General features: G+C 40.7%; 2 protein-coding genes and 1 long non-coding RNA gene across 6 annotated transcripts; 2 read left to right on the forward strand and 1 right to left on the reverse strand.

The window, feature by feature from the left end:
* The first annotated feature begins 6,402 nt into the window (after window positions 1-6,402).
* LOC121052191 lies at window positions 6,403-7,309 on the forward strand. The gene is made up of 2 exons (XR_005808347.1): window positions 6,403-6,474; window positions 6,558-7,309. It is a non-coding gene; the product is annotated as an uncharacterized LOC121052191 (long non-coding RNA).
* Window positions 7,310-8,731: 1,422 nt separating this feature from the next.
* LOC112191921 (disease resistance protein RPV1) lies at window positions 8,732-14,716 on the forward strand. 4 transcript variants are annotated; one of them, XM_024331410.2, is made up of 7 exons: window positions 8,732-9,464; window positions 9,970-10,544; window positions 10,654-11,779; window positions 11,941-12,219; window positions 12,320-13,582; window positions 13,745-14,371; window positions 14,417-14,716. In XM_024331410.2, the coding sequence occupies exons 2-7, from the start codon at window positions 10,045-10,047 to the stop codon at window positions 14,441-14,443; spliced, it is 3,822 nt and encodes a 1,273-aa protein (XP_024187178.1). In that variant the 5' UTR covers window positions 8,732-9,464; window positions 9,970-10,044; the 3' UTR covers window positions 14,444-14,716. The 4 variants fall into 4 exon arrangements, with proteins under 4 accessions (XP_024187178.1, XP_024187179.1, XP_040372441.1 ...); XM_024331411.2 differs by having other exon boundaries at window positions 13,745-14,360; window positions 14,406-14,716; XM_040516507.1 differs by having other exon boundaries at window positions 8,733-9,857; window positions 13,745-14,716.
* Window positions 14,717-25,055: 10,339 nt separating this feature from the next.
* Window positions 25,056-25,598, reverse strand: LOC112192541 (protein HEAT INTOLERANT 4). Its single transcript, XM_024332326.1, has one exon. The coding sequence runs from the start codon at window positions 25,596-25,598 to the stop codon at window positions 25,056-25,058; it is 543 nt and encodes a 180-aa protein (XP_024188094.1).
* Between the last annotated feature and the right edge of the window lie 2,338 nt (window positions 25,599-27,936).

The following is a 27,936-nucleotide window of genomic DNA, read 5'->3' on the forward strand; positions in this document are numbered from 1 at the left end:
ATTGTGCTGAGGAGCTTTAGTGGGTTTTCAGAAAATGATACGAACCTTAAAGATTAAGCCCCTAATATCTACGCTGGTGTCTTCCTCAAGCCACCAGTTCCTTCAGAGGTGCTCTGTGAGTGGGACTGCAAAGGGTAAGTCGAAGACGAAAACTGCAGCTCCTCTGAAGCACTCAAAGATAGCTACAAAAAAGGTTCTGGAGATGGTGCTCCTAAAGGTGCAGAGGAAATTCACGCAGTGCTATGTAGGCCTCAGAACTCTCCAGAAATAACCCAAGCACGTGATCCGTTTTCATGACTTGACAACCCACGACGTGACCCGACCGGAAGATAAAATACTTGCACTGCAACTAAAGAGTTGCCTTCATCAATTTGGTCTCTTAAAAAACTTGCTAAACTGAATCTTTCTAGCCGTTCAGGCATTAAGAATCTTCCAAGAAGCCCTAGGAAGCTGAAATGCCTGGCATTTCGTGAGTGTATATCTGTGGGATCATTTCAGTCGTACTGCAAGATAGCAAACAGCTTGTGAGGCTCCCAGCCAGCATCTATGAGTTAAAATCTCTGAAGAACTTGATCTCTCTGGTCGCTTTAGAATCAAGAAGTTCCCAGAAGTCTTGGAGGTAATGGAATGTCTCAAGTTTCTTCGTGTACATAATTAAGAAATTGTAGTGGTACCCTCGTCAATTGAAAATTTTGTTGGGCTTAAAACACTAGAGATATCTTCATGTGGAAGCCTTGAGTTTGTCCCCAACAACATCTACAATTTAAACGTTCTTGGGCATTTCTAAGTGACTTACAGGCTGCTTGAAACTGAAAAGATTGCCTCCCATGTCAGTGATTTTGTGCCCTTGATATCTCTAGACCTCAGTGATTGCCAATTTTTAGAAGAAATCCCTGATGGCCTCAGTGGTTCAACCTCATTGCAAAGACTAAATCTAAGTGGAACCATGATTCAGACCATCAATTCAACAATCAAACAAGCGTCTGGGCTCAAGTATCTGAACACAAGTAACTGCAAGCGCCTTCAATCTTTGCCAGAGCTCCCATGCCTTCCAACTTCGGTGGCAAATGGCTGCCCGACACTGAAGACGGTGTCATATCCAATGACTGCACCCACACAAGATTTGAATCAGAGGCATTCATTTTTTGTTTCTATAAATTTGGTTGAGAATACAAGAAGCAACATGATGGATGATGCACGGCTCAGAATTGTGTGAATGGCAACAGTATGTCTCTCTCTCTCTCTCTCTCTCTCTCTCTCTCACACACACACACACACACACACTGTCTCACTGATATTAAATTGGAGTAGATTCCTCTGCTTTCTAATGACTCAAAAGTCTTGATGAGTTGGATAACCATGATGTCTATAACTCTATATATTGTACATGATCATCATTATATGGTACCGTTACTCTAATATGTCCGGGAACTGAGATCCCAAAGTAGTTCAGCTGTGAAAAAGAGGGATCTTCAATAAAAACCAAGCTTCCTCTGCACTGGTCTGATGATAAAAACTTCTTGGGATTTGCTCTGTCGGCTGTTTTGCCATTCTATACAGCATATTCTGTCACACTTCAATGTGAATGCAATCTCACAACCATAATGGATGATGCAAAGTTCAGAATTATGCGAATGGCTACTGCTTGTAATCTTGTACGTCTCTCTCTCTCTCTCTCATGTAGAATAACCATGAAGTTTTTATATGGCTTGTACCTGCAGAAACGTTTGTCATCTGGTAAAGCAGAGTTCATGTGTCCGGGAAATGAAATTCCTAAATGGTTTAGCTGTCGAACGGAGGGATCTTCAATGAACATTAAGCTTCCTTTGTACTGGTCTGATTATTCAAACTTCTTGGGTATTGCTCTGTGCTCTGTTTGTGCAATCAGTGTCCCATTTCTTTTTCATAGGTATGAATGTGATATGATTCTCAAAACCAACAATGGTGAAACCCATAGTGTCAATTTGGCAAGTACAGAGCCAACAAGACTGATGACCGGACTGTTGACACTGATCACGTGTTGGTGTGGTATGATACAGTCCATGCAATTTCAGATGAAGCAAAATGGTCTGCGGAAGCCTCGTTTGACTTCTATACAGTACTCTGTCTTAAGCGGTGGAATAAAGTGAAAAGGTGTGGGGTCTGCTTTCTGTATGCCCAAGGCCAAGATGATGATGCTCTGAAATTTGAAGTCATTCATCCACAACAAGTTGCTACAACTAGGAGAAGTCATTTCAGAAGCCTCCCAAATAAGAGTCACCAGTCTCACCCAGTGAATGAAAATGTTTGGAAGTCTATTGGGAGTTTGAAGGTCCGTCCAATTATCAAATCTTTCTTTCGTAGAGTAGTTTGTAATGCACTGCCTACCACTGTCAACTTGTTCAGAAGCAATCTGGTAAGAAATCCCATGTGCCCCATCTGCCATAAAGACGAAGAATCAATATACCATGTGCTGTTATTATGCCCTTGGGTGGAGACAGTCTGGTTTGGCTCCCCTTTAGGTTATAAAATTAACGAATGCCAAATCACTACTATTCATAAGTGGTTCTTGGATTTACAAGGTACATTTACTACTGACATTGAGAAGAATTTGGTTCTTACCATGGGGTCCTCTGTTGGTCAATTTGGAAAAGTAGACGCAGCTTTGTTTGTCAGGGGAAATCACTCTCTCCGGTTGATTCAATCACCAGTGCAGTCAGTTTGATGAATGAGTTTTTGGCAGACTAATCTCTCGGTGCCCAACCACTAAATTCTTCTTCACCATCTCGAACCAAATTCTGGTTTCCTCCACCATAGCCACTAATCAAGGTTAATTGCGAGGTGGCCTTGGAGAAGGAGACACGCAAAGCAGGGCTTGGTGTTATTGGACGCAATCACAGTGGCTCTTGCATTGGAGGATTGACTCAAAGTTCAACTTGTTGCTCTATGTTTGTAGAGGAAGGTGGTTGTGGAGGGAGTTTCTCTGGCTAGATATTTGAGTCTGTGAGAAGTTGTAATCCATTCTACGATTGTCAACAAAATAAGAAGGTTAGCAGCTAACTTTGACGGAGTGGTCTCCCCGGTAAGAGGACTTGGCAGCTCATACTGCTGCATTGCTTGCCACTAGAGAGGTGGGTCTTAATAGATGGGTTTCATCGCGACTACCTTCTCTGACTCTGGTACTGAGGAATGATGGGTTGGGCAACGTCCACAAGTGGTGTAGCAATAGGACGGCAGCAATCTACTTTTTCCTCTTTTGGTGTGTTCTTTCCTTGTCCTGAACTTCTCTTGATTAGGTTGGATCTGCTTTCCCTTGTTCCATTTGATATTTGGGCTTGGTCCTATATTCCACAAAAATAAAAAATCTAGGAGACGCCGTGGCAGCGCTGAGGATGAAGCTAGTGGAAGTTGATCAACTGTCTGGTCACTGTTATACTAGAAGTGAAACTTACGGTAAGTATTGATAGTGGAAGTGAACTTTGTACTTAACTATGTTGCAATGAAGCTTGACCCGAATTAAGGTCTTCAGAACTGTCACCTGGCTTTCGCGACTGCATGTTCCACATTCTGTTTGTGTTGATTTCCATATCACAGAGAGCGAAACCAGTAGCCGTCTGTGTGTGTGTACGTTTTTGTCAAGTAAGTAAAACATCTTGATCTATTCTTGCTCAAATTTTTGTAAATCTTTTGGTTAATTAGTTCTGGTTTCTTGAAAAACCTGATATTTTGGCTAATACATCATGCCTTTTATTGGTGTAATTTTCATAATATACTACTAAATGCTAAGGCCGGCTAAGCATAATTCATGATTGGCTTCACTGAACATTGACTGGGCAGGGCAGAATATTTTGTCAGAAAATATTTCATTTCACTCAAGTACTCTGAAAAATTCTTTTACAAATGTATTTGATGAAGCACAACAAAGCAAAAAAACATAAGCTTTACATATATTAATTCATAATGTTTTGTCCCTAGCTACTACGTACTTGATTATCGTCACCACTGAAGTACAACTCCTCCAGCTCATCGTCATTAGCACTAAAGTACTTCTCCTCCACCTCATGAACGTGACCTTCATGACACATTACTTGCCCCGCCGGATCTAAATAAGGCACGGCGTATTCAAACTTCGCTAGATCACCGTTTCCCTTGACATTTTTGTGTTTGAGAGCAGCCCTTCTTTGCGTGCTGCTCAAGACAAAGATTTCAGGACCTTCGTTGTCTACTCTCTTGTCCAAACGAACGTACAGAGCCCAGTCCATCTTCAATCTCTTCATCAAAATTCTCTTTTCCACTTCTCCCTTACTCTCTATAAGCCCAAGCTCATTTGAAGGCGGAGAAGCAGAAACGACGGCCACCACCACAGGGATAAAGCAACCGCTTCTTTTCTAACCATGGCCTCCTCCGTGGAGCCGAATAGATAGACTCTGTTGCTCTTCTTGTACAGCTTTCCCCCTTCTTCGAGTGCTCCTTCAAGATTCGAGAAATCCCACTTGAAAGAATGGTAAGAGTGGTGAGTCCAAAACAGACCTTGGTGTCCCAACCGGAAACGCAACCTTCCATAGATCCTCCAGGCTCCGGGGCTCCTCCAAGTACTCTGCGGGTCAAGGCTTGACACGCTTTCGCAGTCGCTGAGCTGTGATTTCAACCTCTAGTTCCCTCAAAGCCTTTCTCTTCATCGCTCCCAAGACCCAAATAATTGCTTGTGATAGTCAAAGTCGAGAAAGTGAAAGCGATCGTCCCAATTAACACAAAGTCAAATCAATATTGGGTTTGGCTCCCCTTTATAAAGAAATTGTTGTAATTCTATGTGTAGCTAGGAGTCTTACAACAATAAGGGCATTGGTCCATTCCCTGTGTAGGGAAGGCTCAAAATCCAACGCACCATTCGTTTCATAGATTTCTGTGTAAGGAAATCTATGAGGAAAGCATTGGTCCATTTCCCTGTGTAAGGGAATCTATGAGGAAAGCATCGGTCATTCCCTGTGTAAGAAAAGCATTGGTTTGTTTTATAGATTTCTACCAAAAAATAAAATGAGATTATAATGAAATCCTTAAGATAATAGTGTTAAAATAAAAAGAGTTGCTCAATATTCGAAATTTAGACGCTTCATCGTACACTTACTACACGGATTATAATCCTGCAAGTCTCTCAAGCTTATCAATATCTGATACTTATTAGTCTTCGTCATTGAATGCACAAATCCTGTGTGCTAATCAAGCCGGCCAACCACATATTGACCTAATTAAAGAGAGAGAAACCTACCTTACAAACATCACCCAACGAGTCGTGATTGACACTAATTTGTCTAGAGTATATAGAGAAGATATGATCAATCATTTCCTACGAGCTAGTGAGATTCAAACTCACTTCACGTTAATGCAAATTGTGGTGAAAATGCTTCAACAAATGACAATATTGAGGTGAACTTACTGACAGTAAAAAGCAAGAAGGCCGATGACCATAAACCTCCCATAGCAAATAACGTAGCTCAAACCCTGAAGGCCCAACACAAGAAAGAGTAACACCCATGCCCGATTTTCCCATTTCTCATTGGCTTAAACTGGCCCAGTCCCTAACATTTCTCATCGGACCATTTTCCCTTCTCTTCTCTTGCAAAGCAGTCCCAGTCCCTAGCATTGGTTCCATCTGAGCACTGCTTATATTCCTATATTTCTAATTGATCGCTTTGCTTTTATTTTAATTTTAGTACTTTTGTTCTTGCTGAGAAGGTGGATTGATTTTCTTCGAATCCTTGGATTTTGTTTGAATCGCTTTTGTTTCTCATTCGACAGCGGTAATTGGGGGTCAAGGCCACCAATCAAGTTAATCTTTTTTCTATGAAATTTCCTACCAAGAATCAATCTCCGAAAGGGTAGGTCATTTATGAATACAGTTATTTCTATGAAGAAATGATGTCTGCTCCGTTGTGAACCCAATAATGGAGAAGACATCATTTCTTTACGTATACGTTGCTCTGGCCCAGTCACTTTTTCCTGGTCCTAGTTCGGATTTCAAAACACCAATTCGTTAGTGCTTGAATATGAGTACTGCTGACTCTCTTAATTTGGCTACCATCTCTAACTCGTGGATTTATTGAAAACTAACCAAATTACTCAGAGAACATCAGAGCCTCAGAGGGACGACTCGGAGTCATCGGAGAGTAGAAGAAATGATAATCCGATCTGCTAATTATGATTTAAGAAAAGCAAATTGCAAACAGAAACTAGAGATAAAGGCTGAACGCACTGGTCCACCAAAACGCGCTTCAAATACCTCGATCTTTTCACAATGGGTCATACGTTCTCAGTCCCGTGCTTGTCGGTGCACGCGTTCCAGAGCTTGCCTCAATGAAGGTGCCTGGAACTTTCTTAAACTAGTTAAATCATCTCAGCTAGCTACTAAGAATTATTGTCCCAACAGTTCCTAAACTTGTGAAAATCTCCAACCAAGCTACACCTGAAAACTGATCAGATCGCATAATCTCAATCTCTGTGAGTATCTAGTTTATCATATATGCTAATTCTATTGTTAATTTTGTATTATGCTTCGAACAGCTTCATTTTATATGTTGCAGAAAGCCAATAGTTGCATAATGAAGTTGTTCGACCAAAACGTGAACAATTCTATTTTGAGGAAAGAAAATTGCAAACAGGAACTAGAAAATTAAAGGCTGAACGCACTGGTCCACCAAAACGTGCTTCAAATGCCTCTTTCACAATGGGTCCATACTAACCCCTCGAATCCTCGATTTCCCCAACCCATTGGATTCCCACTCAAACTCACCAAAGACAACTATTTACTCTGGAAAGATGTGCTCACCCTAGTTCTACAACACTATTGACATGTTCAGCTTTGTTGATGGCTCAGAGCAATGTCCAACCCCTCAGCTCAACAACCAAGTCAATCCAGCTCACTCTCAATGGCTCAAGAAAGATAGGGCATGTCGCATTTGGCTCATCATCGCATTTCCAAGCTAATTGCCCGGATACCGTTCAATAGCTTGCGGGGGCATAATGAAACCATGATCAAGCCACATCAGCAAGACCACATGACTAGTGATAAAGATGCACACATGGAGAGCAATCCCAAGCTTACAGCCAAGAATGGCGTGCAACAAAGGCAGGGCATGCACTGCACAAGTCTGCACATCCTTCACATGCAAAGACTATCACCAACTCTGTACATGTAATAGTACCATAATTCAAAATATCTCATAGGTCTGCACCAGTCTAAAATCCTATGTAGGCTTGTATAAATATATGTATCACTATTCAATGTAAATTAATCGAGGCGCTTCATTATAATACACAATTACCTTTCTCCATCATATCACATCCCAATAAAGTTTCTTTACATGCGTTGTCAAGTCAGTAGGAGCCACTCAGTTCACATGCTCTTTAATGCATTCTAGAGCTTGCCTCACCGAAGGTGCCTGGAACTTTAGTCCTTAGAGCAAGTGCACTCGTAGTCAAGAAAAGGCAAAGTCGAGAAGTCAAGAATTTGACCAGTCAAGTTACTATTCACTGCCACTAGACATGGGTTTAGAGCAAGTTCACCGGTATGACTTTGCCCGGGCATAGTGAGGGAATGATGATGTGGTGACCGGGCATGGAGAGAAACAACCTTCCACCGGGCTTTGTTTGACCAGCCAAACTTTGGCTTTGCATGACTGAGGTCAAAAAAAGGGGCAAGCCGATGACTATTTTCTTGCCCAAGGTCATGGAGCTGCCAGCTCGGCCAACCACAGAACGTGGGTGACATCAGGAAGCTGCGAAGAGACAGACGCGGCTAAATCCAAGGGTGGAAGACACGGACCAATCCAAAAGCGCCACGTGGCCGACCTGCAGTAGGATTTTGTCACCCAGTAGCCGAGAGGATGCCGGAAAACTGGACTTCCGGCCTGGTCATGCCTCACGGCTGTGGGAGGCCTTCGATCTCCTTCTGGCCTGAGTGGTGAGGTGAGGCACCACTGTGGGGAGGACGAGCGGGCCGAGGCGAGCCTGTATGGACCGGGTCTGCTGCTGGAGGACGCACGACGGCGCCGGAAAACTCAGGTCGGGTCGGTCGGGACACGATGGGTCTGAGGAGACGCGGAGGAGAGAGAAGAGATAGTTTCAGGGGTGAAAGTGAAAAAAGAAGAAAAATCTGTCCTTATAAAAAAGGATCAGAAATTTTTGTTATTTATAGAAAATTTTCAAATTTTCAAAAATTTATAATTAATTCATACGAACTCCGATTTTTGCATTCCACATATGCACGAACTCGTATCGATGATCTCTATAACTTTCATGAAGGAAGTTTTCCCAAATTATGTATGTATAAAAAGTCGATTTTCGAGACCCCCCTAAAATTATATAATAATGAACAGTGTTGACCGGGCAAGAAAAACAACGGGTGTAAAAGTCAAGAAAAGGCAAAGTCGAGAAGTCAATAATTCGACCAGTCAAGTTACTATTCACTGCCACTGGACATGGGTTTACACCCGTTGTTTTTCTTGCCCGGTCAACACTGTTCATTATTATATAATTTTTGGGGGGTCTCGAAAATCGACTTTTTATAGATACATAATTTGGGAAAACTTCCTTCATAAAAGTTATAGAGATTATCGATACGAGTTCGTGTATATGTGGAATGCAAAAATCGGAGTTCGTATGAATTAGTTATAAATTTTTGAAAATTTGAAAATTTTCTATAAATAACAAAATTTTCTGATCCTTTTTTATAATGACAGATTTTTCTTCTTTTTTTCACTTTCACCCCTGAAACTCTCTCTTCTCTCTCCTCCGCGTCTCCTCAGACCCATCGGGTCCCGACCGACCCGACCTGAGTTTTCCGACGCCGTCGTGCGTCCTCCGGCAGCGGACCCGGTCCATACCGGCTCGCCTCGGCCCACTCGTCCTCCCCACAGTGGTGCCTCACCTCACCACTCAGGCCAGAAGGAGATCGAAGGCCTCCCACAGCCGTGAGGCATGACCCGGCCGGAAGTCCAGTTTTCCGGCATCCTCTCGGCGACTGGGCGACAAAATCCTGCTGGAGGTCAGCCACGTGGCGCATCTGGATTGGTCCGTGTTTTCCACCCTTGGATTTAGCCTCGTCTGTCTCTTCGCAGCTTCCTGATGTCACCCACGTTCTGTGGTTGGCCGAGCTGGCAGCTCCATGACCTTGGGCAAGAAAATAGTCATCGGCTTGCCCCTTTTTTTGACCTTAGTCATGCAAAACCAAAGTTTGGCTGGTCAAACAAAGCCCGGTGGAAGGTTGTTTCTCTCCATGCCCCGGTCACCAAATCATCATTCCCTCACTTTGCCCGGGCATGCAAAGTTATAACGGTGGACTTGCTCTTAGATCATCTCAGCTAGCTACTAAGAATTATTGTCCCAACAGTTCTTAAGGTCAACAGATAAGAAGTTCCTAAACTTGTGCAAATCTCCAACCAAGCTTCACCCGAAAAAAAACTGATCAGATCCGCATAATTTCGATCTCTGTAAGTATATATCTAGTTTATCATATATGCTAATCCTAATGTTAATTTTGTATCGGATTTGCTTCAAGTGTGTGCGTGTACATATGCTTCGAACAGCTTCATTTTATATGTTGCAGGAAGCCAATAGTTGCAATTGTAGTCACCCTTTGTTTAGTTTGAGTTGTTGAATGATATTTAATGAAAGTGTTTGGAACTTAAATTTTCTTGAGGTTCTTTAATCTTTGCTACCTGGAGTTTTGTCCCGAGAGATAAGAAGTTCCTAATTTTTGTGGAAATAAAACCTGAACTTGAAAACTGATCAGATCAGCATAATCTATCTGTGTTCAATCTCTCTTCGGACAGACTGATCTGCTTTGTTTCCCCCTACTTGTTTCAGTTGTTTGCTAAGAACTTGTAAGTGTTTTATTCTTGTTTATCATATATGTAGTACTTAGTTTTGTTTTGAATTTTGTTCTTAATTTCTATTCAGAGAACCCAGTAACCATATTTTATTTATTTTTGGCAGGTCACCATTTTCAAATTAATCTGAATCTGGAGAATTTTTTGGTCCCAAGGAAGCGTGCTTTAGATCTGAGCAGTTATGGCTTCCTCTTCTGTTTCTTCTTCTGTCATCCCCACAAAAGAAAAGTATGATGTCTTCATCAGTTTCAGAGGCCAGGATACTCGCAGGACTTTTACCAGCCATCTTCATGCTGCTCTGATAAGGAGGAAAGTGGAAACCTTCATTGATTACAGACTGGAGAGAGGAGATGAAGTGGGACCCGCCCTTTTAAAAGCAATAAAAGAATCAAAGATTTCCGTGATCATTTTCTCGAAAGACTATGCTTCTTCCACATGGTGCTTGGATGAACTTGCTCATATACTGGACTGCAGGGAAAAACATGGACAATATGTTATACCTATTTTTTACGAGATAGAACCATCACAAGTGCGCTACCAGACCGGAAGTTATGAGGCTGCATTTGTTCAACATGAACAATGGTTGAAGGACGACAAGATTGACAAGGTGGCCAAGTGGAAGAAAGCTTTAGAAAAAGCAGCTGGCCTATCTGGGTCTGATTCAACTTCAAAAAAATTTCGGTAACTCTCTTAACTTGTACAAATTTCTGCTTTTGACTAATGGATTAAAGTTGGAAGAAGACGTTGTATGAATAACTATTAATTACCTGTACTTGGTCATTTGTGGTAGGGATGATTCTGCTTTAGTTGAGCAAATCGTCAAAGATGTGTTGGCTAAATTGAATCGTGAATCCTCAAGTGATTTAACTGGTTTGATTGGAGCTGAAGACCGCATTAAGAAAATTTTATTGGAATTAGACATCATCCCAGAAGATGTTCGTGTTCGCTCTGTAGTTATTTGGGGTATGGGTGGCATCGGCAAGACCACGCTGGCTGATGCTGTATATCATGGACTCTCTTCTCAATTCGACGCTCACTGTTTTCTTGCAAATGTTAGGGAACGTTCAGGTACCAAAGGAGCTTTATCTCCTGAACTGTATATTTTGCGAAATGAACTTCTTGCAGAACTACTAGGGGACAGGAATTTAGCTATTCATACTCGCACTGTAGGTGCCGTTGACAAAGAGAGGCTCCGCCGTACAAAAGTCCTTGTTGTTCTTGACGACGTGAACCATTCAAGCCAATTAACATTTTTAGTTGGAGAAGTTCCATTTGGCCCAGGAAGTAGAATAATTATAACAACTCGAGATAGGCGACTCGGTAAGGAGACTGTACCAGATAAGAAAGTAGCTGACCATGATGTTAAGATATATGAGGCGGAGGAATTAAATGGTGTTGAGTCTCTTCAGCTGTTCCGTTCAAATGCTCGCACGTGTTGTACAGCAAATCCAGAACTTTTAGAGCAGGTGGCAGATCATGCTGCAGGAGTTCCATTAGCCCTTAAAATTTTGAGTTCAGTATTCCTTCAATGCAAGAGCAAAGGAGAACAGGAACTGTTGTGGGAAAAATTGAAAACGTTTCCCAACGAAGATCTTCAGAAAGTGTACAGAGCAAGTTATGATGGATTAGAAAGAAATGAGAGGAACATATTCCTTGATATTGCATGTTTTCACAAAGGGAAGAAACTTTGTGAGGCAAAAAGAATGTTAGCTGCCTGTGGTTTATTTCCGGATGATGGAATTAAGATTCTCATTGATATGTCTCTCATATCAATCAAGGACAACTGCATATGGATGCACGATGTGATCCAAGAAATGGGTTGGCAGATAGTCCAGGAAGAATGTACCGAAGAGCCAGGAAAACGCAGTAGGTTGCACAATGGTGAGGACGTCTGTGATGTACTGAAAAGGAATGTGGTAAGAGCTCAATGCCTTGACTTTTCTTTTGACAAAGCTTATGAATTTTCAGTGGATAAAATAACTAGCTAGAAGATACTATTTTCTAAAAAACTAGTTAGATGGGTGTCCAGAAATTACTGTAGTTTTGAGGTTTTTCTTTTCTTTTCTTTTTTCTTTAGGGAACTGCCAAAGTACAAAGCATTTCCAGCAGGAATTGTGTCAACACACTAATGTTGGATCCTCAAGCTTTCACCGGGATGCATAACTTAAGATTCCTTATGCTAAGATTTATACATCTTGATGACGAGGCAAATCTAGAGTATCTGCCTGATGCCCTTCAATATCTCTTTTGGCATTGTTACCCTTTGAAATCTTTTCCATCAAAGTATTCTCCAAACAATCTTGTTGAGCTTCATATGCCCTGGAGCAAACTCAAGAGACTTTGGAATAAAGGCCAGGTATGCTTAAGTTAGTATTTAAATGCATTAAATATAGTGCATGGAAAAGTTATTTGTTCGGGTTTTAGTTATTCTTAATTGCTTTTTTAATTTGTTACAGAATCCTAAGAACTTGAAAAGGATCGATCTTAGTCACTCCATGGACCTGGCCGATGTTGGAGAGCTGTCAAATAGTGTAAACATTGAGAGTATAAATCTTCAAGGCTGTAGTAGTTTGGTTCAAGTTCCGGATTTGTCAAAGTGTGTATACATTAGGAGTATAAATCTCCTAGGCTGCGCAAGTTTGGTTCGAGTTCCAGACCTGTCAAAGAGTGTAAACATTGAGAGTATAAATCTTCAATACTGTGATGGTTTGGTTCAAGTTCCTTCATACTTTCAAAACTTCACAAGGCTTACTCATTTGAATTTGGGACATTGTCGGGAGATTAGAGTTCTACCGAAGATACCAAGCAATATGGAATTCTTATATTTGGATCATACTTCTATAAAAGAATTGCCTTCATCAATTTGGTCTCTTGAAAAACTTCTTACATTGAATCTTCGCAACTGTTGGCACATTGAGAAGTTTCCGAGCAGTCCATGGAAGATGAAATCCCTCACTCATCTTTTGTTGAGCGGGACAAACATAGAAACAGTGCCCTCATCGTTATTCATGTGTATGACTGGGATCATTTCACTTGAGCTGAGAGATTGTCGTCGCCTTGTCAGTCTCCCAACCGACATTTGTAAGTTGAAATCTCTTGAGAAACTTGATCTCTTTGGTTGCTCTAGTTTCACAAACTTACCGGAAATTGCGGAGCCTGTGGAACATCTGGAGTATCTTAATTTAAGTGGGACGAAAATTGAAGAGCTGCCGTCATCGGTTGGGAATCTTGTTGGGCTCAAGACATTAGATTTAAGTGGCTGCACAAGCCTTGAATTACTCCCAAACAGCTTCGGCAATTTAAACATTCTTGAGTGGTTCTCATTTCGTGGCTGTAAGAAGTTAGAAGAAATTCCCGATTGCTTTACAAGCTTTCCTGCATTGCAAGTGTTAGATCTAAGTTGCACCATGATTGAGACCATACCTCCCAGCATCCAAGAAGTTTCTGGGCTCAAGTCTCTGATACTTGCTATGTGCGAGCGGCTTCAATCTTTGCCAGTGCTCCCATGTCTTCTAGAAGAATTGAGTGCATGGGGGTGCATTAAACTTGAGACTGTGTCAGTTTCAGTGACTGCAGAGACACAAGGTTTGGATCAAATACTTTTTGGGAAGAGGACCGAGGTGCATGATTTTGTTGGTTGCGTTAATTTGGATAACAATTCAAGGATAATGGATGATGCACGCCTCAGAATATTGCGAATGGCAACTGCTTATGATCGTGTAAGTCTTACATACGCACACGCATAGACACTCACCCACACGTACACACTGATGCACATAGTTCATTTATGTTAAATCAGAGCAGTAGATCTCTGCTCTTTCATTTATGTTAAAATCACGAGTTTACTAACCATGATGCTTATATACGGTATGTATCTGCAGAAACGTTTATCATCTGGTAAAGTAGAGGTAATGTGTCCGGGAAATGAAATTCCAAAATGGTTTAGCTGTCAAACGGAGGGATCTTCAATGAATATTAAGCTTCCTCTGCATTGGTCTGATGATTCGAAGTTCTTGGGTATTGCTATCTGCATTGTTTCTGGAACCGTCCGTGCGTGTCAATGTGAGATGATTCTCAAAACCAACGACGGTGAAACCCATAGTGTCAATTTGGGAAATCCAGTGGGCTTCCCGACGGATGAAACAGCGGATGAAACAGATGACGTGTTGGTGTGGTATGATACAGTCCATGTAATTTCAGATGAAGCAAAATGCTCTACGGAAGCCTCTTTTGACTTTTGGTCTAATAAAGTGAAAAGGTGTGGGGTCTGCTTTCTGTATGCCCAAGGCCAAGATGATGACGCTCTGAAATTTGAAGTCATACGTCCACCACAAGTTACTACAATGTCTGGTCACTTTGCTGGAAGCGAAGCCAAAGTTAATACAATGTCTGGTCACTTTGCTGGAAGCGAAACCAAAAAAAGAGTCTGGTCACTTGGGTGGAAGCGAAACCAGAAAAAGAAAAAAAGAGTCTGGTCACTTTGCTGGAAGCGAAACCAAAAAAAGAGTCTGAACACTTGGGTGGAAGAGAAACCAGAAAAAGAAAAAAAGAGTGGTTGTTGTAGTATAAATGTATTATAGTGTAATGGCTATATCATGTAATAGGTACTTGAGTGTATAAACATAGTACTTGAGTGTATAGATATAGGTACGAAGACTTGTGTGGCATAAAGCTTGTAGGGAGGCAACAAGCATGGCAATTATCATTATTGCAGCAACCATGTGGAGTTGCAGCTGTAACTCAAGTAGTCACAAAATTGGATTTCTCCTAGAGCATTCACACTATCTTGTATTTCTATATAAATCCTCCTTTGAGAGCAGAATAAACATTACTCTCCATTCTCTGCATCTAAACTCTCTCTCTCTCTCTGTTAATTTATACTTATACTTAAACACGTTATCAGCACGATATTGCTCTAGGATTCGAATTACAAATTGACAAGAGAAGAGGAAGTTCATCATTCAAAGTGGGAGATGTTCAGCACGCTCGTTCCTGTGCAGATCAGTCTGCTTGTACACTGAGAAACGTCTTTTTCGGGATCTCTGATCAAAATCCTTTTTTCATCAAAGTTGTTCATCTCTGTCTCTTCTATCTGACCTCCAAATTTCAGCCATGTTGGAGTCGTTTTGAGACCTGTACACCATTCGAAGTGGGAGCTGTTCATAAGCGAAGCTGCTCTGAATTTCAACAAGTAAGTTTTAAATATTAAAGTTCCTACTTTCTTGTTTCTTTCAATTTCTTTATTTTATTCAAGGACTTGCAACCTCCTTTCTTCTAACCCCCTATCTTCTTCATAGGGGAGACCAAAAAGCGGAATTGTAGGGATTCACGCTAAACGAACTAAGAGTATTTGTAATCAATGAACTAAGAGTGTTCATAATATTCAGACTAAGAGTGTCTGCAAGCATCAATTTATGACCATGTTAAACATCATTGTTTCGGTCTAATCTAAATATTCTTGGAAATTGATTTCTTGGTAGCATAGCTCGGAAATCTTATTATTTTAGTTTTCGTGGAAGTTTAAACTCCGAAACTAATATATCTTCGCTTCTTATTTTCAGGATGTCAAATGAACCTAGACTCGACTTTCCCTATGCTTGACTTAACAGACTCAGATTACCATAGCTGGGTAACCGATGTTGAAAACCATCTCACCTCAAATAAAGGGAGGTAACCACAATGACATGTGTCATCGATGTGGATCAATTGAGCATTGGTTCAAGCAATGCAATGCAAGTGCCCAACTAGTTACACGCTACAAGGAGTATAGGGACTTGAGGGAGCAAGAAATCTACCTTGCTGAAGAAGAAGATGGTGAAGATGTCAATCTCGCCATTGAGGACTTCAAAGCTGGAAATGAAGTGCACGAGGATGCCGCAGACTTTGATTAGAATAGTCCTTTTTATTTTCCAAGAACGGCAATGTGCCTCAGTCAATAAATGACAATTGTATTACCTCTTTCTCATGTGGCGCATTCAATGAAGTATGATGTCTAGGAAAGTAATTAAGATAGTGGTACTTAAGAGAGCCTCGCTCCACCAACATCTCTCTCTACTTCCCTGGTCATATTTTATTGGAGTTACCAAACGGATTGAGTGACTACAATTTGTCTAAGTTTGATTTTATTTTGGAATAGACTTTGGAAACTTTGATGTAATCATTGGCTATTTTCCTTATTAATAAAGTGTCGCATTATTATTCAATGTCATTAACATGTGTTAAATTCTTAACTTTATTATCTTTCAGTATGTTTCCCGGAGAGTTGGAATGTCTTCTTGATAGTGGCACCACACATACTATATTGCGACATAGGCAATTATTTTTATGGATGACTCCTAGTCGATCTTCAGTGACTACGATGGCAGGACCATCACAATTAACTCATGGTCGAGGACCAGCTCAATTTATGTTGTCAAATGGCACAAATATTAATGTCACCGAAGCTCTATATGCTCCAAGGGCTAGAATAACCCTATTGAGTTTTAAAGATATAAGAGCCAATGATTTTCATATGGAAACACATTGTGAGAATGGACAAGAGTTCCTTTGCATCACCTCTAATGACTACGGAAATAAACGAGAATTAGAAAAACTTATGTGTCGCTCTAGTGGATTGTATGCAACCACTATTAGAGTCATTGAATCCAACCATTTCATGAAAGATAATTTGTGGGATTCTGACACATATAGGCTTTAGCATGACCGTTTGGGACATCCAGGTAGTGATATGATGCTCCGTATATTAAAAACTTCACACGGACATCCATTCTTCAAAACGAAAAGAAGTACGGACCAAAGATTGCTCCAAGGAGTTGCTTCTAAAGCCTATTATTCGTTTTGCAAAGCTTGCTCTTTAGCAAAGGTAGGATCAAGAGCATCCTATGCAAATAACACTAAAGAAAATATACATTCTTGCAAAAAATCCAAGGTGATATTTGTGGATCTATCCAACCAACTTGCGGACCATTTAGATATTTTATGGTGTTGGTTGATGCATCGACACGTTGGTCACATGTCATGCTCTTGTCCACCAGAAATGCTGCATTTGCTAAACTCCTAGCACAAATAATTAAGTTAAGGGCTCACCACCCTGATCATCCTATTAAGTCAATTCACTTGACAATGCTGGAGAGTTTACATAAAAAACTTTTGATGATTATTGCATGTCCTTTGGGATCAAAATTGAACACCCTATCCCTCATGTACACACACAAAATGGTCTCGCAGAAGCTGCCATTAAAAGACTTCAAATGGTTGCTAGAGCATTAGTTATAGAGCATTGATTATGCGCACCAATCTCCCTATTTCTGCTTGGGGCTATGCAATATTGCATGCAACTGTGCTTATTCGTCTGAGGCCCACTGCCACTCAACCCTTTTCTGCGTCCCAGATGGTGACTGGGTATGAGCCTGATGTCTCACACTTATGCATATTTGGGTATGCAGTTTATGTGCCAATTGCGCCGCCACAACGCACCAAAATGGGTCCTCAAAGACGATTAGGCATTTATGTTGGATATGATTCTCCAACTATTGTCCGCTACTTAGAACCCTTGACATGCGATCTATTTACCACTAGATTTGCGGATTGTCACTTTGATGAGATAGTCTTCCCGTCGTTAGGGGGAGACATGAACACTAATGTTCCACAGAAACGACAGGAATTGTCGTGGTCTGTCCCCACTTTGTCTCATCTTGATCCCCGAACCACACAGTCCGAAATTGAAGTGCGGAGAATTCTCGATCTTCAAAACGTAGTAGAATCGATACCTGATGCGTTTTCTGATATCGCTAAAGTGACGAGATCACACATACCTGCTGCAAACGTGCCTGCAAGGATTGAAGTCCCTAAAACTAAAGGACATGACGCCATCTCAAGAGTACATGAGCATGGCGCCAACGTCCCCTATATGGGTGACGCAGTGGCTAGGCCCATGCTCTTGCCAGGAAGCGCGGGAGGCCCATAAGTTCGATGGATTCTTGCCCAAGAAAGAAAGCAAGTTTGACACAAAATAATCCATTAATCATCGATGCAAATAATCCATCTCATGAAAATATTCCGGATTATGGTTATGTCCAAGAGACATCATTGAAGGACGCTCCAATGACAGAACCAATTCCAGAGAATAGAGATATCTCCATGAATTACACTAGTGTACATGAGATGATGGATAGAAATTCTATGGCCATTGATGATGCATTTGCATATCATGTTGCAAAAGGAATTATAGAATACGATGATATCGAACCTAGCTCCGTTGAAGAATGTCAACGAAGAGCAGATTGGCTTAAATGGAAAGATGTGATCCAGACTGAATTGGATTCACTAACAAAGAGACATGTATTTGGGTCTATAACGCTGACACCCCCAAATATAAAGCCTGTTGGCCATAAATGGGTCTTTGTCAGAAAGCGTAATGAGAAAAATGAGGTTGTTAGATACAAAGCCCGCCTTGTGGTGCAAGGTTTCTCACAACGCCCTGGAATCGACTACGAGGAGACATATTCTCCCGTAATGGACGTTATAACGTTCTGCTATCTTGTCAGTTTGGTAGTTTCCGAAAAACTTGACATACAGCTTATGGATGTGGTTACAGCATATCTCTATGGGGATCTAGATTTAGAAAGATATATATATATATATATATAATATTATATATATATATATATATATATATATATATATGAAGGTTCCAGATGGACTTCAATTACCCAAATCAAATGGCTCTAAATCACGGAGCACGTTTTCAATAAGATTGAGACGCTCACTATATGGATTGAAACAATCCGGAAGGATGTGGTATAACCATCTAAGTGACTACTTGATTGGGAAGGGATATGTCAATAATGAAATATGCTTATGCGTGTTTATAAAAAGAACAAGTTCCGTATTTGCAATTGTAGTAGTTTATGTTGATGACATGAACCTAATTGGAACTCTACATGAGTTAAAGGAAACTGCTAAATACTTGAAATCCGAATTTGAGATGAAAGATCTTGGGAAAACATAGTTTTGTCTCGGACTAGAACTCAAGCACCGTAGTGATGGGATTATGATCCATCAGTCAGCATATACTAAAAAATTACTGAGGCGCTTTAATGAAGATAAAGCAAAGCCTGTGAGTACTCCCATGATCGGCAGTAGTCTTAAGCCCGGAAAAGATCCATTTCGTCCAAAGGATGAGGACGAAGGCTTATTAGAGGCTGAAGTGCCTTATCTAAGTGCAATAGGTGCATTATTGTACTTAGCTCAATGCATAAGACCGGATATCTCATTCGTAGTGAACTTGTTAGCTCGACATAGTTCTGCGCCAACACGCCGCCATTGGATTGGTATAAAGACAATCTTTCGATACTTGAGAGGTACGATTGCTATGGGCTTATTTGATCCCTACAGAGAGAAGAGAAATGACGGAAGTATGGGATCAGACCCCATAAGGCAGAATGCCACCTTCCGTGATGTAGACGCCGGCGCTGCTGTCCGTGGTGGCCAACGTCCTCCTCCTCACCTCCATCAAAATGACAACGATGTCTTGATAGGTTTTACTGATGCAGGGTATCTCTCTGACCCTCACAAATGTCGCTCCTAAACGGGTTATGTCTTTACCATGGGAAGCACAGCGATATCTTGGAGATCTACAAAGCAGACCCTTGTTGCTACTTCCTCAAATCATGCAGAGATTATTGCTCTACATGAAGCTGTGTGTGAATGCATATGGCTAAGGTCTGTAAATAGCCATGTTTGAGGAACTTGTGGTTTGAAGTCTACCACAAATGAACCTACATGCATTTACGAGGATAATGCAGCTTGTATTGAGCAAATGAAATTAGGTTTCATCAAGGGCGACAATACCAAACATATATCGCCTAAATTCTTCTACAATCAACAACAACAAACACTTCTAAATATTGAAGTAAAACACATCCGATCAGAGGATAATGTAGCGAACTTATTTACTAAGTTGTTGCCAAAATCCCTTTTCGAGAAACATGTAAAGAGTATCGGATTGAGAAAGTTATCCGAACTCTCATGATTATATTTTTCAGGGGGAGTTGAAATCAGGGGGAGTATTCAGAAGCATACCCACTTGACCATTGTGTACTCTTTTTGTCCTTCGTCCAGGGTTATTTTGATCCACTATGTTTTGTTACCTAGCAAGGTTTTAACGAGGCACATCTTTAGCATGGTCACCCCACTTATACTACATCCTGAAGATGTTTTGATTCAACATATATGCATTTGCTCATCTTTTCCCTTCGACCACGGGTTTTTCCACTGGGTTTACCGGGCAAGGTTTTGGTATAGCAACTCTAAATGCATCCCTCTCGTAGACATACTACCTACTTGTGATGCTGATAAGAAGACTCCACTTATCTCCGAAGCTATGATATTGCTACTCCACACTCATGCGCGTTGTGCTCTTTTTCTCCTTCGACCAAGGTTGTTTTTTCCCACAGGGTTCTTTATTACTTGGCAAGGTTTTTAACAAGGCAACTTAGAAGTTCACGGCCCAGGCAACACTATTGACATGAAATATCCAATGGGGAGTGTTGTAGTATAAACGTATTATAGTATAATGGCTATATCATGTAATAGGTACTTGAGTGTATAAATATAGTACTTGAGTGTATAGATATAGGTATGAAGACTTGTGTGGCATAAAGCTTGTAGGGAGGCAACAAGCATGACAATTATCATCATTGCAACAACCATGTGGAGTTGCAGCTGTAACTCAAGTAGTCACAAAATTGGATTTCTCCTAGAGCATTCACACTATCTTGTATTCCTATATAAATCCTCCTTTGAGAGAAGAATAAACATTACTCTCCATTCTCTGCTTCTAAACTCTCTCTCTCTCTCTGTTAATTTATGCTTATACTTAAACACTGGTCACTTTGCTGGAAGCGAAACCAAAAAAAGAGTGATGGGTATGATTGAGGAAGTGGTGGGTATGATAGTCGAAGTTTAGACCAAAAAAAAAAAGAGTGATGGAAGTGAACTTTGTTCGAGAGTTTCTCCTTTTTTTTGTTCTTATTCTTTTTTGTTGTTCTTTTGGTTTGGTGGTGCAAATATATGAGGATATAACTTCCAATATTTGAGGGAATATTGGAGTAATTATGGAGAGTATGATTGGGGAAGTGAAACATATGGTTATATGATTGGGGAAGTGGTGAGTGTGACAGTGGAATTGAACTTTCTCATTTTTTTTTTTCTGTATTCTTTTGGTTTGGTTGTGGAAATATTTGAGGAAATTACCACTAGCTACAATGGGCTAGTGTTTCTTCACATGCACTAGATTCATAACTTGCAGCCCATGTGGTCAATTTTAAGAGTAATGAAGGCACAACAAGTTTTAAATAACTACAATAATTGCCACAACCTTCTCTTCCATTTCTCTCAAAATTAAAATAGTCAAATCTAGCATTGGTCTGATGATTCAAACTTCTTGGGTGTTGCTCTCTGCTCTGTTTCCGCAATCCATGAAGATCTCCATCATCCGAGTATCAATGTGAGATGATTCTCAAAACAAACAGTGGTGAAACATGTTTCAGTGGTATCGCTAAAGTTTCACCCTACATGCCATGCCTGAATGGCTCATACTCACTATGCCTGGATGACATACATTCGCCATACCTAAATGTCACACACTTGCCATACCTATATGGCATACACTCTCCATGATAAATGTTCCCAATACTGGGAGACTTGCACACCCTACCTGCCATCTGTGGATGACACATCCCCTCCATGCTTCAGCGACATATCACCATGCTATACTTGCCATGTTTTTGCGATATCTCACTTCTGCTTCAACAGTATCTCATCTATGCCTCAATGGTATCTTATTTATGCTTCAGCAACATCTTATCTGTGCCTCAGTGGTCAACCATCTATGTTTCTGTGATATCTTATCTATGCCTCAACAGTATATTATCCAGGCCTCAGCGATATCTTATATATGCTTCAGCAGTCTATTATTTATGTCTCAACGTTATGTTCTCCATGCTTCAGCAATGTCCTCGCCATCTTTTAGCGACATACTCGCTATGCTTCAATGATACACTCGCCATGTTTGAGTACCATACTCGTCATGCCTCAGTGGCACATTCTCGACATGCTTCAACGGCGTACTCGCCATGCTTTAGCGACGTACTCGCCATGATGTACTCGCCATGATGTACTCGCCATGATATACTCGCCATGCTTCAGCAACATCTTATATATGCTTCAGCGATCTATTATCTATGCCTTAGCGACCTATACTCGCCACACCTCAGCAGTATATTATCTACAGATCAGCGATATCTTCTCTATGTTTTAGTAGTATCTCCTCTATGCTTCAATGTGAAATGCTGAAATGCGATCACAATGCGAAAGGCGAAATGCGATCAATGCTTCAATGCGATCAATGCGAAATGCTCCAATGCGATCAAGGCAAAATGCCTAAATGAAATGCAATCAAGGCTAAATGCCTAGATGAAATGCGATCAATGCGAAATGCTCCAATGCGATCAATGCGATCAAGGCAAAATGCCTAAATGAAAGGCGATCAATGAAATGCTAGCAAGGAGAAATGCCTAGATGAAATGCGATTAAGGTGAAATGCCTCCATGCGATCAAAACGAGGTGGCTAAATGAAATACGATCAAGGGGAAATGTCTCAACGCGATCAAGCTAAACACATGATCGAGATGAAATAGCTACAAGCATGGTTGTGGTAACATAGCCTAGCACTATCCTAGAAAACATCTAATATGACCACAGGCATAATTACGACACGCTCTCCTTTATATGATATTGCCATGGGTTATCTCTCCATTATCTGATATCGGCATGAGTTATATTCTTCCAACACTTGGTATTGCCATGTTTTATCTATCTATTACATGATATCGCCATGCTTTATCTCTACTATAAAATATGGCTATGTTTTACCTCTCCATTACACGATATAGCCATGAGTTCTCTTCAACACTCGATATCGCCATATGTCATCTCTCTATTAGATGATATCGACATAAGTTATCTTTATTCAACACGAGGTATGCCATGTTTTCTCTCTATTATATGACATATGTGTTTTATCTCCATTACATGATATCGCCATATTTTATTTCCCCATTACATGATACAATATCGCCATGGTTTATCTCCATTATACAATATCACCATGTCTCATCTTTCTCCATTATATGATTGCATGCCATTACATGCAAAACAAAAGGCTGTGCCAAGCTTAATAATAGCGATATCACCACATAGATTCCAGCCACTATCAGCTACATTCATTACAGTCATTATTGGCTTTACGCCAAAATTATTAATATCGCCATATGCAAAAATGGGCTGACATAGCCAATGCTATCCTTGCAGACACCAAGTGTATCGAGTACACCTTATATCGAGCATACCTGATGCCATATACTAGCAGACCTTGGTCTAAACCCTCTTACCTCGGTCTCGGGAGACTGGGGGACTAGTCACCCTAAGGAAGAAACTCTTGCCAAATGTCCAATGAAGGCTTGCGCCGTTTTTACTCTAAAAATGAAATCACCACCCCAGTCAAGACTCTTCTTAGCTGGGGACTTGGGGGACTGGGGGGTAATATTTGTACGGAAGCCACGTGGCAAGGATACTCGCCTTGCACTTCCGATACTTTTATCATGGACAAACTCTCCATCCAAGAGAACTCTTGACCGGGGACTTGGGGGACTTGTTGGTATAGATACCTCTCAGGCACAAGTACCGGAAGCACAAGGCTCACTAGCCACTTGAAAAGACACCAATAATGCTCATACACAACACCGATACCGCATACTAGCAGTATCGGGTAGGCCATGCATAATCCCACATTGGAAATAAAGGGATGACAAGCCCATCCCCACACTATAAATACATGTTTCTCTACTCATTCAAGGTAAGTTACCACTCTCCATTTACTCCTACCTAGTCTACATTCTTACATGTAACTGACTTAGGCATCGGAGGGTTGAAGGCCGACTAGCTCAGTCTTCCCTCTGACCTCTGTTCATGGTTAGCATGTATGGATTTCGGATGTGGAAGCTCTCATGACAACCTCGTTTCTACCACTGAAACAAAACCTATATTGTCAATTTGGGAAGTAAAGAGCGCTTCAGGACTATGGACCTGAAGGGTGAAACAGATCACATGTACGTACGGTATAATAAAGTCCATGAAATTTCAGATGAAGCAAAATGCTCTTTATTGGAAGCCTCTTTTGACTTCTATACGTACGGAAGTCGATGGTAAATGGTGGAATAACGTGAAAAGCTGTGGGGTCTGCTTCTTGTATGACCAAGGCCAAGATGACGATGCTGTGAAATTTGAAGTCATTCGTCCACAACAACTTACTATAACCAGGAGACATCGCGGCCGCTTTGAGCATGATGCTGCTGGAAGTCAAATGTCCGGTCACTGTGATAGTGGAAGTGAAACTTGTAGTGAGTATGATATATAGTGGAAGTGAACTTTCTACTTGAACAATCTTGCAATGGAGCTTCGAAAACTGACTTTTTGTAAATCTTTGGTTAATTAGTTTTGATTTATTGCAAAACCTCTTCTTTTGGTCAATACATCATGCATGCATTTATTTGTATAATTTGTATAATATATTGCTGAAAGTACAACAAAGTAAATATCAACTTCACATATATTAATTAGAGATCAAGTTATGACTACGTAAATCAAAATGATAATGTTTGATAGCAAAGAAAATAGGGAATCGAGTGTTGCAGTTGGCCGGGATTAATATATGTGGCATCCGGTTGATTTCAGAACATAATCATCACAGAATCTCATGAGCGGTGCCATAGTACCTGTTGACAAATGCATTCTTAAACTCTGATATGTCAGTAGTATCTGGTGTTTGTACTGGATCGAATTTGTAAATCCTCATCTTCATCATATTCTCCACACTTCTTCTCCGATCGCCATCCCTAACTCAAAGTTCAATATTTTCTCCCTTTGCTTCTTCTTCCACCTTGACATTCTTTTCATCATCTTCTTCTATTACCGCATCCTCATCTTCACCACTAAAGTACAACTCCTCCAGGCTCCAGCTCATCATCATTAGCACTAAGGTACTTCTCCTCTTCCTGAATATGAACTTCATGACACATTACTTGTGCCGCCGGATCCAAATAAGGCACGGCGTATTCAAACTTCAATAGATCACAGCTTCCCTTGACATTTTTTGTGTTTGTGAGCAGCCGTTATTTGCTTGCAGCTCAAGACAAAGATTTCAGGATCTTCTTTGTCTACTCTCTTGTCCAAAGGAACATACGGAGCCCAGTCTGTCTTCAATCTCTTCATCGGAATTATCTCTTCCACTTTTCCCTCACTTAAAACAAGTCCAAGCTCATTGGAAGGCAGAGAAGCCGAAACAACGGCCACCACCACGGGGATCAAAGCAACCACTTCTCTTTTAACCATGGCCTCCTCCGTGGAGCCGAATAGATAGACTCTGTTGCTATTCTTATACAGCTTTCCCCCTTCTTCGAGTGCTCCTTCAAGATTCGAGAAATCCCACTTGAGAGAATGGTAGAATGGCGAGTCCAAAAGTGACCTTGGTGTCCCAACAGGAAAGGCAGCCTTCCATGGACCCTCTAGGCTCCGGGGCTCTTCCAAGTACTTGGCAGGTCGGGGCTTGAGCCGCTTTTGCAGTAGTTGAACGGCGGTTTCAACCTCTAGTTCCCTCAACGTCTTTCTCTTCATCGCCCTCAAAAGTTGATTAAAGACAACTGCCTGTGATAGTCAAAGTCAAGAAAGTGAAAGCGAGATCCCAATTAACATAAAGTCAAAAAATCTATATTGGTTTGGCTCCGCTTTATAAAGAAATTGTTGCAATTCCATGTGTAGGTAGGAGTCCTATAACAATTAGGAAAGAGGGAAGGCTCAAAATCCAACATACTACGTTTCATAGATTTCTGTGTAAAGAAATCTATGAGGAAAGCATTGGTCCATTCCCTGTGTAAGGAAAGCATTGGTTTGTTTCATAGATTTCTACCAAAAAATAGAGCAATGTTAAGTGAACAACTTTTTTGGATACCACATGCATCTCACATTATGTTGCAATTGATGTAGCAGAAAGTCCAACCTAGCTAGTACATAATTTTATTAAATGACATGAATGTGTCACATTAACTATCACATAAGGTAGGATACATGTGGTATCCAAAAAGATGATTTATCTAGCATTATTCAAAATAAAATGAGATTATAATGAAATTCTAAAAATAAAAGTGTTAAAATCAAAAGAGTTACTCAATTTTGGAAATTTAGACGGTTCATCATACACTTAGTGAGTTATAATTCTGCAAGTCTCACAAGCTTATTTGTATGTGATACTTATTAGTCGTCATCATCGAATGCACCAACCACGTCTGCTAATCAAGCCGGCCAACCACATATTGGCCTAAAAAGGGAGAAACCTACCATGCAAACATCACCCAACGAGTTTAGATGATTGAGTGATTGACACTAATTTGTCTAGTATATATTGTGAAGATACGATCAATCACTTCCTTCGAGCTAGTGAGATTCAAACTCACTTGAGGTGAAAATGCACAAACAAATGACACTATTGAGGTGAACGTATTTGATAGTAATAAGCAAGAAGGCCGATGATCATAAACCTCCCATAGCAAATAACATTTAAACCCAGAAGGCCCAACTCAAGAAATCTTAAGACCCAAGCCCATCACGAAGAGTGAGCCCAAGACCATTTTCCCCATTTCTCATTGGCATACACTGGTCAAAAACCCTTTCTCTTCTCTCCCATTTCTCTCTTGCGAGGAAGTTTTAGTCCCTAACCAGTCCTCCTCTGATGAGCTTAGTGTCATTTCCGCTAAGTCTATAATACCAATAGGTCTGCTCTTCTCTGCTTATACTTCTAGCAACTTTTCACCGATTTGTTTCTGTGGAACAATCTATGAAACGCAGAAATGCAATAGGGTTTATAGAAAAAACTTTATCTTGTTCAAATGAATCCTCGGTTTAGTGCTAAAGGTTGAGTCTTCATGTATTGTTCTTCGATTTTCTTGTTTTTCTGTGTAATTTGAAGTACAAATTGTAATTGTGGTTTTGTTTGTGTTAGATCTTTTATCAGAAAAAGGTTTAGGCTTGCTGTTGTAGTTGAGTTTGTGCCAGAATTATGGGTAATGTTGTGAGCAATTGGAAAAAGTAAGATTGGGAAGTTCCTGGTTCAGCCTTCACCTTATGTTTCCCTGATTGCTAAAATATGGTTTAATTAGCCGTATTTGGTTGTTGAAGTTTGAAACTTTAGATACGACATTGCTCTTGGAATTGGTGTAATGGGTTTTGTAAGACTATTACTGGTTGTTCTGTAGATGCAAGTTTCTGAAATTCGATAATGTTATGGACACGTCATTTTGAAGCCAGTCTAAAATTTTTCATCTCTTGTGAATTATGGCAGTGTTGTATTCGAAGTTGTGGATGTAATACTGGTTTTGCATTTGAGTGGTGGATGAAGTGAATAATGATTTCTTACTTTGTTGTAATGCAGGCAGTGATTGAGAATAGGCCTGGCATTTAAACTCGTAACCCGCAAACCCGCACTATACCCGCACGCTAAAAATCCGCACAAACCCGCCCGTTTATTAATCCGGGCTAAAAAGAGCCCGCACTCAAAAAACCCGCAAATTCACGTGTTTTGCGGGCTAAACCCATTGGAACCCGTTAACTAAAATTCTTCCCAAAAACCCATTACCCATACGGGTTCCCTTTTTTTTTTTTTTTTTTTTTTCAACCAAGGCATTTTTATAATTTTTCTTATTCCCCATGAGGATCCGACAGTTGGATCTTCGTATAATTGTGAAAAGACGATTCAAAAGGAGATCCGTGAGGATTCGACCGTTGGATCGTCGTATAATTTTGTGAGGATGATTCTAAAGGCGATCTGGAACGATCCAACCGTTGGATCTTCGTATAATTATGCAAAGATGATTCAAAAGGCGATCCATGAGGATCCAACCGTTGGATCGTCATATAATTTTGTGAGGATGATTCTAAGGGCGATCCGGGACGATCCAAC

This window comes from Rosa chinensis, chromosome 3 (genome assembly GCF_002994745.2).
Source record: "Rosa chinensis cultivar Old Blush chromosome 3, RchiOBHm-V2, whole genome shotgun sequence".
In the NCBI taxonomy this organism is placed as follows: Eukaryota; Viridiplantae; Streptophyta; class Magnoliopsida; order Rosales; family Rosaceae; genus Rosa; species Rosa chinensis.